Raw genomic sequence first — 15,732 nt, forward strand, 5'->3', positions numbered from 1 at the left:
ATGAACTATGGACAGAAGTTTGTGACATTGTATGGGAGACAGGGATCAAGACCATCCCCAAGAAAAAGAAATGCAAAAAAGCAAAATGGCAGTCTGAGAAGGCCTTACATTAATAACTATGAAAAAAAGAGAAGCGAAAAGCAAAGGAGAAAAGGAAAGATACACCCATTTGAATGCAGAGTCCCAAAGAATAGCAAGGAGAGAAAAGAAAGCCTTCCTCAGCAATCAATGCAAAGAAATAGAGGAAAACAATAGAATGGGAAAGTTGAGAGATCTCTTCAAGAAAAATAGAGATACCAAGGGACATTTCATGCAATGATGGGCTCAATAAAGGACAGAAATAGTATGGACCTAACAGAAGCAGAAGATATTAAGAAGAGGTGGCAAGAATACACAGAAAAACTGTACAAAATAGATCTTCCTAACCCAGATAATCACGATGGTGTGATCACTTACCTAGAGCCAGATTTCCTGGAATGTGAAGGCAAGTGGGCCTTAGGAAGCATCACTATGAACAAAGCTAGTGGAGGTGATGGAATTCCAGTTGAGCTATTTCAAATCCTAAAAGATGATGCTGTGAAAGTGCTGCACTCAATATGCCAGCAAATCTGGAAAACTCAGCAGTGGCCACAGGACTGGAAAAGGTCAGTTTTCATTCCAATCCCAAAGAAAGGCAATGCCAAAGAATGCTCAAACTACCGCACAATTGCACTCATCTCACATGCTAGTAAAGTAATACTCAAAATTCTCCAAGCCAGGCTTCAATAGTACTTGAACCATGGACTTCCAGATGTTCAAGCTGGTTTTAGAAAAGGCAGAGAAACCAGAAATCAAATTGCCGACATCTGCTAGATCATTGAAAAAGCAAGAGCATTCCAGAAAAACATCTATTTCTGCTTTATTGACTATGCCAAAAGCTTTGACTGTGTGGATCACAATAAACTGTGGCAAATTCTGAAAGAGATAGGAATACCAGACTACCTGACCTGCCTGTTTAGAAATCTGCAGATCAGGAAGCAACAGTTAGAACTGGACATGGAACAACAGATTGGTTTCAAATAGGAAAAGGAGCACATCAAGGCTGTATATTGTCACCCTGCTTATTTTAACTTGTATGCAGAGTACATCATGAGAAACTCTGGGCTGGATGAAGCACAAGCTGGAATCAGGATTGCCTGGAGAAATATCAATAACTTCATATATGCAGATGACACCACCCTGATGGCAGAAAGCGAAGAAGAACTAAAGAGCCTCTTGATGAAAGTGAAAGTGGAGAGTGAAAAAGTTGGCTTAAAGCTCAACATTCAGAACACTAAGATCATGGCATCTGGGTCTCATCACTTCATGGCAAATGTATGGGGAAACAGTGGAAACAGTGAGAGACTTTATCTTGGGGGGCTCCAAAATCACTGCAGATGGTGACTGCAGCCATGAAATTAAAAGACGCTTACTCCTTGGAAGGAAAGTTATGACCAACCTAGATAGCATATTAAAAAGCAGAGACATTACTTTGCCAACAAAGGTCCGTCTAGTCAATGCTATGGTTTTCCTATTACTCATGTATGGATGTGAGATTTGGACTATTAAGAAAGCTGAGTGCCAAAGATTTGATGCTTTTGAATTGTGGTATTGGAGAAGAGTCTTGAGAGTCCCTTGGACTGCAAGGAGATCCAACCAGTCCATCCTAAAGGAAATCAGTCCTGGGTATTCATTGGAAGGACTGATGTTGAAGCTGAAACTCCAATACTTTGGCCACCTGATGCGAAGCACTGACTCATTTGAAAAGACCCTGATGCTGGGAAAGATTGAAGGCGGGAGGAGAAGGGGACGACAGAGGATGAGATGGTTGGATGGCATCACTGATTCAATGGACATGAGTTTGAGTAAGCTCCGGGAGTTGGTGATGGACAGGGAGGCCTGGCATGCTGCAGTCCATAGGGTCACAAAGAGTCAGACATGACTGAGCGACTGAACTGAACTGAAGTGTTCCATAGCCACTCTTACTGGGGTGTGGGCATGGAAGGAGCAGGGCCCTCAGATGTGACTGGAGATGCAGAGCTATGGAGAACAGAGAGAGCGCAGCTATTTGGCAAGAGCCAAGCTGAGCAGCAAAATCGTTGAGGGTCTGAGTAGAATTATTCTGTGTGGGAGGGTTTTCCAGCCATAAAGGATGAACTGTGCAAGGGGTTCCCAGAATTCTTTGTGAGTTTTCGCCTCTGCTCTTTGCTCTTTACCAAGTAAGGATCAAATTGATTCTTTTCCCCCAGCAAACCCTCTTTAGAGGGCTGGACTCTTGAGAAGAAAATTCTCAGAAAACTAAGGAGGACAGTAAAGGGGAAAAAGACACATCCACGTGCCTACAAATAGTTGTGCTTACTACACAGACAATGGATAGTCAGTGGTTAAAGACATCCTCCACGCCTTTGCAGTAGCCTCATGTACTGACTCCTCAAACTTACTAGACCCCATCTGCTTCTCAGCCTCACATGTGTTCGCTTAGTGAAAAGCCCTGGAGAAAGTCTGGTTGTTCTTCCCTGCTGCTCCACAGATCTTGTACCGCCACTCTTCATTCAACACATATTTATTGAGCTGCTCCCCTGTGCCAGCCACGGCAAGAGGCGCAGTGAATGAGGAAGGTTCTGTGAAGCTCAGAGACTGGTGGGAATGATGAGTAATAATTAAGAAAACAAATACACTCAGTTCTCATGATTCATGGCAGTTATAAAGTCACGGAAAACACTGGATCAATGAATGCTGAACTGTTGCCCCAGTGGAAATACAGAGTTAAGTTCCTGGGAAATTCTGGTCATATTTTCATCAGTTGATCAATATGGAACTTTGTTTTATGTGTGCTTCTGTTTGAAGACACTTTTAATATTTTTAAGTTTTCATCTTCTTTTCCTCTCTTTTTAAATTGAATTATAATTAATTCACAATGTTGTGTTAGTTTCAGGTGTAAACAAAGTAATTCAGTTACATACGTGTGTGTGTATGTGTGTATAAATATATAATACCTATATTCTTTTTCAGATTCTTTTCCATTATAGGTTATTATAACATATTGAGTATAGGTCCAAGCTTTCATCTTTTAAAATTTTTTTATTTTATTATTTTTTTATTGAAGTATGGTTGATGTAAAATATTTGGTAAATTATAGGGGTACAATATAGTGATTCACTATTTTTGAAGATTGTACTCCATTTATAGTTACTCTAAAATATTTGTTGTTTTCCCTGTGTTATACAATATATTCTTGCAGTTTATTTTATACCTAATAGTATACTGCTCCTCCCCTATTCGCTGTCCGTAATGGTCACCACTAGTTTGTTTTCTGTATCCATGAGTCTGCTTTAAAGGCACTTTATTTACTATACAGTTGATTTGTTAACTTTGAACTTGCTGCCAGCAGTACTATAACTCATGCCTGAACAAAGCTTACCTGACACATGTGTTTTCTCCACACGGCACATCACAACCTTCTGGTACTCTGGAACACTAGACAGCACTTCAGCCCTAAATTGGGGGCCATTTTAAACAGTGAAATTCCCCCCCACCAAAGAAGAACAAGAATGCAAAAATATGTGGCTCTAAATATACCATTAGAATGACACTTGTTTACTGCTTGAGGCTTAAGCTGGGAAAATATTCATCAGGCAACTGAAAATTTTCTCCATTTGTGCATGTTCATAGGTGACTGCAGAGTGCCACGGGTATTGATTTGGGGGTTCCAAATACATTTTAGCAGGTAGATGAATTCATAAATTCAAAACCTGTGAATAACATGTCCTGAGTGTGATGTGATTTCATAGAGTGCTATTTAAAGATCAAAGTGGTGAGGAGAGAAGGGGGCTGCAGTGTGATGGCATGGTTAGGGATGGACCTTCAGAAGGCAAGGGCTGGAGTAGGGACCCGAGCAGCAAGACCAGAGAGGCTGATTTCTGTCTGACCATCCTACCCCTGATAGCCATGTACAGTATGGGGGGAGGTGGGTCACAGACAGGGCACTGGGTGAGTGATAGCAGGTCTTGGGCAGCAGTGAGCTGAGATGCTGGCTGTTCACAGGGCTCCGGCTGGAGGGCGTATACCGGAAAGGGGGTGCCCGTGCCCGCAGCCTGAAGCTGCTGGCTGAGTTCCGGCGGGATGCCCGGTCTGTGAGGCTCCGACCAGGGGAACACTTTGTGGAGGATGTCACCGACACGCTCAAACGCTTCTTTCGAGAGCTTGATGATCCTGTGACCTCTGCACGGTTGCTGCCTCGCTGGAGGGAGGCTGCTGGTGGGTACTCTCAAGAGCCTCACGGGCAATGGAGACCCAACCAGGAACTCCACGCCCCCCCTCCCAGAATCTCTGAGGCACCCTTGTGGGATTGGGCAGCCCCCACCCCAATACTTCTGCCACAGTTGGCTGACCACCCAGGGACTCAGCTCAGGGAAAGGTGGGAAGGGGCAGAGAAACATCCATCCTGGGTTTGTTTCTCTAAAAATCCCTCTGCTCTTATTTCCCTGACTCTCTCCACTCCTTGCCCATCATGTCCCCAGAGCTGCCCCAGAAGAACCAGCGCCTGGAGAAATACAAAGAAGTGATTGGCTGCCTGCCACGGGTCAACCGCCGCACACTGGCCACCCTCATTGGGCATCTCTATCGGTCAGTACAGCCAGACTCATGCAGGTTTCCCCCCTGACCCTTCGTCACCTCTGTCCAATCCCTCACTTACATTCACATATCCATCCCATAGACAATTGTTCAGTGAAGGTGTAACAGCATAAAGGTTCACAGGATAGACTTTGGGGTCAGACAGACCTAGGCCTCAATCTAACTCCACTATTCTAGCACATGACTTTGGATAAATTATCTGTTTTCTTTAAGCCTCAGTTTCCTCATTTGTAATAGGAAGATGGTATAAGGTACAGTATCCACCTCATGGGCTTCCCTGCTGGCTCAGCAGTAAAGAATCCTCCTGCCAATGCAGAAGACCAGGGTTCAATCCCTGGTCTGGGAAGATTTCCTGTAGTAGGGCATGGCAACACACTCTAGTGTTCTGGCCTGGGAAATCCCATGGACAGAGGAGCTTGGTGGGCAAAGAGACTCCAGGGGGTCGCAAAGAGTTGGACATGACTCAGCAACTAAACCATCACCACCACCATCCACCTCATAGGTTATATGAGATTTAAATGATGTACTTGTAAACTTATTACAGCACCTGGCATATATGTGGTAAGCATTCAGAAATGGTGAACGATCAGCATTATTTTGTTTTCTTTAATATTCTATGGCAGCAAAGGATTAGATGTTGGAGACACAAAGAGGAATAAGATGCAGGTCTACCTTTACCAGTCGACTGGGAGAGACAGATTTTTTGATGATTCTAGGATGAACCTCAGTTGTATGGTACTGATTACAGACTGGACAATTATGGCCTCTGGGCCAAATCCAGCTCATTGCTTATTTTTGTAAATTAAGTCTTGCATAAAATCTAAAGTCATACCCATTCTTCTATATATATTCCATGGTCCTTTCACACTCCCAGAGCAGAGTTGAGGGGTTGTGACAGATGGCACAGCATGAAAGCCTAAAATATTTACTATCTATAAACTTACATAAAAAGTTTGCTGACCCCTATGTATAAGTCTGTCTCTCCCCTAGACTGGGAGCTCCTTGAGGGCAGGGTTGTGTCTAACTCACTGCTGTAGCCCAAGTGCTTAGCCCAGGCATATAGCAGGGATTCAATAAGTGTTTGCGAATGACTGCTGTACCCACCCGAGACGCTCACACCCCTCCACAGGGTGCAGAAGTGTGCTTCTCTGAACCAGATGTGCACGCGAAACCTGGCACTGCTGTTCGCGCCCAGCGTGTTCCAGACAGATGGGCGGGGGGAGCACGAGGTGCGAGTGCTGCAGGAGCTCATCGATGGCTACATCTCTGTCTTTGATGTAAGCTTTCCCGACCCCTGACCTACGGTCCCTCTCCCTGGGCGCTGGATCCTGCTTGTCCCAACAAACCCCTAACCTCACCCTCTAAAGGCCCTCTGCATCAGGAACCCCATCCCAGAGCCCTGGGCCCCGTCTCCTGTAACCGCACTCCTAACATCCTTGCCCCTTAGCTCTCAGCTCTTCTGGCCTCTCCCCTTCTCCTCCACGGGCTCTGGTCTTGCACATGTCTCTGGGCTTAGCCCCTATCCCGGGAGCCTCCCGCTAATGCACGCAGACACTCAGACACAGACACACAGACACATACCCTTTTGGCTCTTCCACAGATCGACCCTGACCAGGTAGCCCAGATTGACTTGGAGGTCAGTCTTATCACCACCTGGAAGGACGTGCAGGTAACTTGTCCTGACCCTAGGCTTCTGAGTGGGCCAGGAGGGGACATCGAGATAGGAAGGTGACCTTCTGCTTCTGGGTTCCAGGAAACCCAAGGAGAGAAGTGCTTTGGGGAGGGGTGGTTGGTTTAGGATTTCCTCCATTTATTCTACCCTGAGGGTTCTTCATTACAGAAGGGTGGAAGGAGCACTTCAGTTCCAGGTATAGAGATCCAAGGAAGGGTTAGCTAAGTTAGACAAAGAGGTGAGAAGAATAATAAATGCTGTTGTTAACATCTGAGGACAAATTATATTCCAAGCACCTGTAATCTCACTTTCAGTTCAGTTCAGTTCAGTTCAGTCGCTCAGTCATGTCCGACTTTGCGACCCCAAGAATTGCAGCACGCCAGGCCTCCCTGTCCATCACCAACTCCCGGAGTTCACTCAGACTCTCGTCTATCGAGTCCGTGATGCCATCCAGCCATCTCATTCTCGGTCGTCCTCTTATCCTGCCCCCAACCCCTCCCAGCATCAGAGTCTTTTCCAATGAGTCAACTCTTCACATGAGGTGGCCAAAGTACTGGAGTTTCAGCTTTAGCATCATTCCCTCCAAAGAAATCCCAGGGCTGATCTCCTTCAGAATGGACTGGTTGGATCTCCTTGCAGTCCAAGGGACTCTCAAGAGTCTTCTTCAACACCACAGTTCAAAAGCATCAGTTCTTTGGTGCTCAGCCTTCTTGACAGTCCGGCTCTCACACCCATACATGCCTTGACTAGACGGACCTTTGCTGGCAAAGTAATGTCTCTGCTTTTCAATATGCTATCTAGGTTGGTCATAACTTTTCTTCCAAGGAGTAAGCGTCTTTTAATTTCATGGCTGCAATCACCATCTGAAGTGATTTTGGAGCCCCCCAAAATAAAGTCTGACACTGTTTCCACTGTTTCCCCATCTATTTCCCATGAAGTGATGGGACCAGATGCCACGATCTTCGTTTTCTGAATGTTGAGCTTTAAGCCAACTTTTTCACTCTCCACTTTCACTTTCATCAAGAGGCTTTTTAGTTCCTCTTCACTGTCTGCCATAAGAGTGGTGTCATCTGCATATATGAGGTTATTGATATTTCTCCCCGCAATCTTGACTCCAGCTTGTGGTTCTTCCAGCCCAGCATTTCTCATGATGTACTCTACATAGAAGTTAAATGAGCAGGGTGACAATATACAGCCTTGACGTACGCCTTTTCCTATTTGGAACCAGTCTGTTGTTCCATGTCCAGTTCTAACTGTTGCTTCCTGACCTGCATACAGGTTTCTCAAGAGGCAGGTCAGGTGGGTTGTTATTCCCATCTCTTTCAGAATTTTCCAAAGCTTATTGTGATCCACACAGTGAAAGGCTTTGGCATAGTCGATAAAGCGGAAATAGATGTTTTTTCTGGAACTCTCTTGCTTTTTCCATGATCCAGCGGATGTTGGCAATTTGATCTCTGGTTCCTCTGCCTTTTCTAAAACCAGCTTGAACATCAGGGAGTTCATGATTCAGGTATTGCTGAAGCCTGGCTTGGAGAATTTTGAGCATTACTTTACTAGCGTGTGAGATGAATGCAATTGTGGTCGTTTGAGCATTCTTTGGCATTGCCTTTCTTGGGATTGAAATGAAAACTGACCTTTTCCAGTCCTGTGGCCACTGCTGAGTTTTCCAGATTTGCTGGCATATTGAGTGTAGCACTTTCACAGCATCATCTTTCAGGATTTGCAAGAGCTCAACTGGAATTCCATCACCTCCACTAGCTTTGTTCGTAGTGATGCTTTCTAAGGCCCACTAGACTTCACATTCCAGGATGTCTGGCTCTAGATGAGTGATCACACCATCGTGATTATCTTTAGTGCCACACAACTCTAGGAGGTAGGTGGCCCCATTTTTTCAAAGATACTGAGGTTTGAAGGGTCATTTATTCAAGGCTGTACTGTAGCGAGTGGCAGAGTTGGAACCCAGACTCCAGACTGTCTTCTCAAGCACTACTGCACACAGTGCCACCACGCCTGGAGTTTCTTCTCTTTAAAGGGTCTGAGGGATGCTTGGGGTGAGGGTTCAGAGGAGGCCTCTGTGGGGGAAGCACTCATGAGACAACCTTGATTCTTCGTACTGTCTGTGTCCTTCTCATTTCTTTACTCCTCCCCTCAGCTGTCCCAGGCTGGAGACCTCATCATGGAGGTCTTCATAGAGCAGCAGCTCCCAGACAACTGTGTCACCCTGAAGGTGAGTCCTGAGGGGACAGGAGGGGAGGTGAGAGGGTGGCGGGCAGCAGGGGCAGTAGCCTAACCCGCGTGGGTCCTCTGCTCATGCCCTGACCCCAGGTGTCCCCAACACTGACTGCTGAGGAGCTGACCAACCAAGTATTGGAGATTCGGGGGACGGCAGCTGGGACGGACTTGTGGGTGACATTTGAGATTCGAGAGCACGGGGAGCTTGGTGCGTATGACAGCGTATGTGCGCTTGCATGTGTGTTTGGGGTGAAAGTCACCAAGACTTCTGGGTTACCAGATGCGCAGCTGTCCTCTCGGTCTTTCTTTTTTTTTTTTCCTTTTTGTATTTATTTGTTTGGCTGTGCCATGTCTTAGTTGCGTCAAGTGGGATTTTTAGTTGCGGCATGTGGGATCTATTTCCTCTCTGTCCTCTTGTCTTTTGGGCCCCAAAGACCCTTGGTTTCTCTTTCACCTCAAAAGAGGTGTCTCTTTCTACTTTGCCCAGGCTCCAGCTGCTGGAGGGACTTGGGACTCAATCCTCAACCCTCTTCCTTTCTCTATCTGTGTGTTTCCTTGGGTGAGTTCATCCATTCCTGTGGCTCTAAATACCACTAATAAGCTGGCCCCAAATGTTTATGTGTGGTCCCCTCCTCTGAGCTCCAGACTCACATAGCCAGCTGCCTGCTTGACACCTTCACTTGTACATCTTGTAACATCTCATATTTTAAATGCCTAAGACCGGGACTTCCCTGGCAGTCCAGTGGTTAAGACGCCACACTTCCACTGGAGGGGATGCAGGTTTGATCTCTGGTTGGGGAACCAGCGGTCCCACATGCCAGGTGTACAACCAAAAAAGAAGAAAAAAGTGATTAAAAAATTCTAAGACCAAACTCAATTCCCAACCCCCTCCCCTGACAAAAAGCCCAAGCCATTTCCTAGTTTTCCTGACTCAGTCATTGAATCAGCATTCACCCAGTTATCGAGGCCAGACACTTGGGAGTCCTCTGGGACTCCTTCTGTTCCTTCATCTTCATACCTACTGGCTAACTAGTCCTCTTGAGTCTAAATGTATCTTTCTAAATATACCACCTCTCCATTTCCATTGCTACCACTTTAGTTGAAGTCACCATGATCTTTCTGCACCCCAACACTAACCACAAAAATGGACAGCTCCATATAAGGCACAGCTGGCCAGTGTCCCTTCTTGCCTTCCAACAATCCACTTTCCACACAGCAGTCAATGAGCATGTTCAAGCATAAATATCATCATGCCACTCCCGTGGTTAAAACCTTCCAATGGCTTCCCGTTGCACTTAAAATAAAATTCAAACCCTTTATTCTAGCCCACAAAACCCTAAATATCTGGCACTCACTCTTCAGATTTCATCTCAAATGACGTGTTTTCCTTGCTTCAGCCACGCTGGCTGTTAAGTTCCTCAAGCACATCTTCCCTCACTCAGGGCCTTTGGTGCTGCATTTCGTCATCCCTGGTGTCCTCTTCCCCCATCTCTGAGTGGCTTGTTCTTCCCACTCCTTCAGGCTCTGTCTCTCATCTTCAAATGCTTCCTCTGAAAGGCTTTGCCTGGTCACCCTATCTCAGTAGCTGCCCTGTTTCTCTCTCTCTCAGATTTTTATTGTTTCCTTCAGAATTATGGTTTGTCTTTACCTGATTTACTTATCTGTTACTCTCTGCTCCCTTGCCAGGCTGTGGGCTTTGTGAAGGCAGGCTGGGTGTTTCAGGCTCCCTACTGTATCCCCAGGGCAGCCCGATGCCGGGCACAGTCAGTGCTAAATTATGCCTGTGGCTGGCTGGATGAATGAATGAGTGACTGGTGGGCAAGGAGGAGGGGGTGCCAGGCTGTGGATGGATATCTGGTTGACACTTACCCTCACCTTGCCCCCTAGAGCGGCCACTGCACCCCAAGGAAAGGGTCCTTGAGCAGGCCCTCCAATGGTGCCAACTCCCAGAGCCCTGCTCGGCCTCCCTGCTCCTGAGAAAAGTCTCTCTGGCCCATGCTGGCTGCCTCTTCACAGGTGAGCCTCCTTCTTCAGCCCAGTACCACCACCACCCCCCACCCCAGGCCTCTCCCAGGGACCCTCCACCTAGCCCTGCCCTGCCCATCTGTGCTCAGGTATCCGGCGTGAGAGCCCACGGGTGGGGCTGCTGCGGTGTCGGGAGGAGCCCCCCCGCTTGCTGGGAAACCGCTTCCAGGAGAGGTTCTTTCTGTTGCGTGGCCGTTGCCTGCTGCTGCTCAAGGAGAAGAAGGTGGGCCCTGGGCGAGTGCGGAGGGAGGCTGGGTGGCTATGTAGGAGGAGCCCTGACTGCTCGACCCTGTCACTCCACAGCCCATTTTTCCATCAGTCTCATTGCTTCCCTGGCCCTTTGACCTCTCTGACCCTTTGGCTTCATACAACTCCAGTGCTTCCATGGTTTCTTGACCTCCTTAACCATGATCCTTCTCTCTCACCTCTCAACCTCACTGCTGGCCTTCATGTTGTCAGAGCTCTAAGCCGGAACGAGAGTGGCCTTTGGAAGATGCCAAGGTCTACCTGGGAATCCGCAAAAAGTTCAAGCCTCCCACCCCGTGAGTTTTTCCCCCCAGTCCACCCTTCTAGAGGCATGAAATGCCACCTGCCCTCTGGCCTTTCTGATCACCCATTACTGGTCTCCTTTGCTTCACAGATGGGGCTTCACATTGATGCTGGAGAAGATGCACCTGTGAGTACCTCCCAGCCAGTCTCCCTGTCCTCCGGCCTTTCCTATCCTCCATCTCTCTAGTTGTGACCCCTTCCCTCCTGGTGATCCCACTCTGATCACCCCCAGCTACCTGTCCTGCACAGACGAGGATGAGATGTGGGACTGGACCACCAGCATCCTCAAAGCCCAGGTAAGGGGAAGGAGGGAGCTGAGAGCCAGGTCTGTGGGCCCAGCTCTACCCTCAGTAGCTCCTATGCCCACCAGTGCCTCCCCTTGCCCTCTCTCCAGCACGATGACCAGCAGCCAGTGGTCTTACGACGCCATTCCTCCTCTGACCTCGCCCGTCAGAAGTTTGGCACCATGCCTTTGCTGCCCATCCGTGGGGATGACAGTGGGGCCACCCTCCTGTCTGCCAATCAGACCCTGGTGAGGTTCCCCTAGCATGCCCAATGCCTCAGGGTCCCTGCCCATGCCCTGGCCACACTGCAGGAGGAAATGGCATGTCTGCCAGCCTGGTGCCCACTCTGCCTTCTCTGTGCCCCAACTCTCCACCTGAAGCTCCTGCTGCCAGGCCTCACTGTGTCTCTGTGTTTCTCCCTCCTTGCCTCCCCACCCTACCTGTGCCCAGCGGCGACTTCACAACCGGAGGACCCTGTCCATGTTCTTTGTGAGTACTGTGCCTGCTCCAGTTCTGTGCCTGTCAGCCCTGTGCTCTGTGCTGCTTGAGTCCATGTGCTCTCTGTATTTGCCCAATGCAGGCCAACCATGAGTGTGTGTGTGGGTGGACAGAGAGTGTTGTGACCTGAAGGAATGAGGAAAACAAGGGATGGTAGGATGCAGTGAAGAAAGGGGGAAGTGGTCACAGAATTTGAGAAGTAGAAGGAAATGGTTAAGTGAATGCATTTTGGAGTCAGACAGACCTAGGTTCAAGCCCCAGCTCCACCATTTACTTCTGTGTGATCCTGGGCAACTTATTTAACTCCTCTGTACCTCAGCTCACTCACCTGCAGTGTATCCATCATACAGGGCTGTTTTTGACATCATACATGCGAAAGTATTTTTGCAGCATCTCAAGAGGAAGAGCTCAATAAATGTTAGCGGTTAATAATCTGGGAACTCTAACTCTGTGCCTGCCTCTGGTGACCCCATTCTCATCCAGCCAATGAAGTCGTCCCAGGGGTCTGTGGAGGAGCAGGAAGAACTGGAGGAGCCTGTGTATGAGGAGCCGGTGTATGAGGAAGTGGGGGCCTTCCCCGAGCTGACCGAGGACATCTCCACCTCCTTCTCTACCCCACGGGAGCGGACAGCCAAGCCGGAGACCGCCCTCCCCAGCCAGAGGTCCTTTGATCAATATCTTCTGTCCAAAGCAGGCCCCCAGGCCTGGGAGGAGAGGCCGCCTGAGCCCCCTCCGGGCCCCCCTTCCAAGAGCAGTCCCCAGACACATGGGTCCCTGGAGGAACAGCTACTCCAGGAGCTGAGCAGCCTCATCCTGAGGAAGGGAGAGACCACCATAGGCCTGGGCAGCCCTTCTCAACCGTCCAGCCCCCAGCCCCCGAGCCCCAGTGGCCTTCCAACACAGACACCTGGCTTCCCCACCCAAACTCCCTGCACTTCCAGTCTACCCCCCAGCCAGCCCCTCACATGACTCTGGGACAGCAGTCTGAGGGGTAAGTAATCAAAGACCCAAGCTCTCTCCATGGCAGACACTGCTGGGGCACATCTGCCCTGGCTGGAAAGACCCAGAGTCCAGTCTGGTGCTGTGGAAGGAGCACAGGGCCAAGAGCTCCCGAGACAGCATCCGGCTCAGAAAAGGGGCAGGTCGTGGCGCCGCTCGGCCTCCGCTGACTCACCTGTCCCAGGAAGTAACTGAAATCAGAAGAACAATGAATGTTAAACCTTCTCAGAACTGTAAGCCCCACATAGTGTCCCTCAAGAGGGCAATTCCTGCTTTATGTATTTGATATGTAGGGGTTCTGTGAGAGATTTGGGGTTTGAAAAGAATTGTTTTATGCATTAACAGTAAAAAGATTTGGAAGGCAAACTTTTTTTTTTTTTTTTTGGCCACACCACTCGGCATGCGGGATCTTAGTTCCCTGACCAGGGATCAAACTGGCATCCCCCTGCAGTGGAAGCATGAAGTCTTAACCACTGGACTGCCAGGGAAGTCCCTGGAAGGCACAAATTTGAATGATCTCCAAGTTTATCCTACCCCACCTTCAACATTCAGAAACTACATTGAAGCCCTTGAGTGGGAGGTTGATTAGGGTTGGGAGCTGGGGCAAAGAGGAGCCAGAAAGGATGGGTCACTGTTAATAAACCTTGAAACAAAAAGGCTGCCATTCATTCATTCAGTTATTCAACATGTATATACTGAACACCTAATTGGTGCCAGGTATTGGGGATATAGTGTGAACAAAAGAGATAGGGTCCTTGCTTTAATGGAGCTTCCACTGTAGAGGGAAAACAGAAAATGCACACACACAATCAGTGCTGTGAAACAACTAAACCAAAGTGATGTGCTTGTGGAGGTGGCACTGGGCTGGGTGGAAGGGTTTCTGTGAAGAGCTGAAATGTAAGAAGAAGCCAGGCATGTGGAATGCTGGGAGAAGGAGCACTCCAGAAGGAATGGAAAGGCAGTAGCTATGAAGGGTCTGCAGTGCAAAGGGACTTGGCATACTGGGGGAAGAGCAAGGAGACTGGAGTGACACCACAGTATGGGCTGAGGGGGAAAGATGGGCAGGGACCTAATCATGCACAGTCTTGTAGGCCATGATTTTATTATGAAGCAATCAAGTTTTAGGGAAGAGAAGGATGACATTTTCTCCTTTTTTAAAAAAGATTGATCACTCAGGCTGTTTTCTGGACAATGGGTTGTTGCGGGGAAGACTGAAAGCAAAGAGACCAGGTACCAGACCATATGGGAGACTGATAATGGGGGCTTGGACAAGGCTGTTGGTTCTAGAAATTGAGAGAAGTTATTAAGTGGGAGATAGAACATTTAAGACTTGCTGATGGAAATATCAGTACCTCAGATATGCAGATGACACCACCCTGATGGCAGAAAGCGAAGAACTAAAGAGCCTCTTGATGAAAGTGAAAGAGGAGAGTGAAAAAGTTGGATTTAAACTCAACATTCAGAAAACGAAGATCATGGCATCTTCCCATCACTTCATGGGAAATAGATGGGGAAACAGTGGAAATAGTGACAGACTTTATTTTGGGGGGCTCCAAAATCACTTCAGATGGTGACTGCAGCCGTGAAATTAAAAGATGCTTACTCCTTAGAAGGAAAGTTATGACCAACTTAGACAGCATATTCAAAAGCAGAGACATTACTTTGCCAACAAAGGTCCATCTAGTCAAAGCTATGGTTTTTCCAGTGGTCATGTATGGATGTGACAGCTGGACTATAAAGAAAGTTGAGCGCCGAAGAATTGATGCTTTTGAACTGTGGTGTTGGAGAAGAGTCTTGAGAGTCCCTTGGACTGCAAGGAGATCCAACCAGTCCATCCTAAAGGAAATCAGTCCTGAATATTCATTGGAAGGACTGATGCTGAAGCTGAAACTCCAATACTCTGGCCACCTGATGTGAAGAACTGACTCATTGGAAAAGACCTTGATGCTGGGAAAGATTGAAGGTAGGAAGAGAAAGGGACGACAGAGGATGAGATAGTTGGATGGCATCACCGACTCAATGGACATGAGTTTGAATAAGTTCTGGGAGTTGGTGATGGACAGGGAGGCCTGGTGTGCTGCAGTCCATGGGGTCTCAAAGAATCGGACATAACTGAGTGACAAACAGAACTGATGGATGGAATGTGGGGGTAGAAGGGAAGGCACATAGACTCTGGGTTTATGACTTTCCTCACTGTATGGAGAATGGTTCCATTTAGTATGTTAACTGAGAGAGGTGACTGGGGAAGGATCAGGTGCAAGAGCTGTTTTAAAAGTTTGAGGTACCTACTTAGATCTCCTGAGGTGATCTTCATGGAGGTGAGCTGTTGGAAATATGAATCTGGAATTTGGGCCACAGACACCTGCCTTTTCCAAGTCGGGTGTGGTGAGGAGGTGTGAGCCACGGAAAGGTGAGAAGGATGAGGAAAGGGTGTGCTGATCTTCAGAAGGCGGTGCGGGGGTGGGGTGGAGCAGGGTATGTCCTGGGGTGCAGAACCTTAAGGGTGCAGAACCTAAAGGCCATAGAGGCTTTCTAGGCCACAGGTCCCCACGTTCATCTCCCAGCTCCGCCTGCTGGTTGTTCCTTCTCCACTGGCCCAGGATGTACTGTCTTTTCCTCTGGTACTGGTTCCTTCCAGGCTCCAGGCGTCTTTCTCATCCTCGCTCCCACACCAGCTTTTCCAGTTCAGTGGGAATTGGGAAAAAGCCTAGGACCAGCCCTGTTTCCCTCATCAGATGCATCTTCGATGAGGTATCCAGTGATTCAGTTTTCCTGGTCACAGATTGAGTTCCTTGCCTTCCTTCAGCCGTCGCGTCAGGA

General features: G+C 48.2%; 1 protein-coding gene across 3 annotated transcripts in view; it reads left to right on the forward strand.

Moving 5' to 3' along the window:
• ARAP3 (ArfGAP with RhoGAP domain, ankyrin repeat and PH domain 3) overlaps positions 1 to 13,568 on the forward strand; it is a 28,051-nt gene extending 14,483 nt beyond the window's left edge. Inside the window, exons 20-33 of one of the 3 annotated variants that reach the window (XM_018050219.1) lie at positions 4,063 to 4,275; positions 4,539 to 4,644; positions 5,783 to 5,930; positions 6,254 to 6,322; positions 8,478 to 8,552; positions 8,651 to 8,765; positions 10,445 to 10,573; positions 10,672 to 10,805; positions 11,042 to 11,124; positions 11,223 to 11,258; positions 11,364 to 11,427; positions 11,526 to 11,663; positions 11,866 to 11,904; positions 12,397 to 12,882. In XM_018050219.1, the coding sequence (XP_017905708.1) occupies positions 4,063 to 4,275; positions 4,539 to 4,644; positions 5,783 to 5,930; positions 6,254 to 6,322; positions 8,478 to 8,552; positions 8,651 to 8,765; positions 10,445 to 10,573; positions 10,672 to 10,805; positions 11,042 to 11,124; positions 11,223 to 11,258; positions 11,364 to 11,427; positions 11,526 to 11,663; positions 11,866 to 11,904; positions 12,397 to 12,882 (1,835 nt within the window). Of the gene's footprint in view, positions 1 to 4,062; positions 4,276 to 4,538; positions 4,645 to 5,782; positions 5,931 to 6,253; positions 6,323 to 8,477; positions 8,553 to 8,650; positions 8,766 to 10,444; positions 10,574 to 10,671; positions 10,806 to 11,041; positions 11,125 to 11,222; positions 11,259 to 11,363; positions 11,428 to 11,525; positions 11,664 to 11,865; positions 11,905 to 12,396 lie in introns of all 3 variants that reach the window. The other 2 variants (XM_005683063.3, XM_018050220.1) reach the window with 2 other exon arrangements.

The sequence above is a fragment of the Capra hircus genome, chromosome 7, assembly GCF_001704415.2.
Source record: "Capra hircus breed San Clemente chromosome 7, ASM170441v1, whole genome shotgun sequence".
Taxonomy (NCBI): domain Eukaryota; kingdom Metazoa; phylum Chordata; class Mammalia; order Artiodactyla; family Bovidae; genus Capra; species Capra hircus.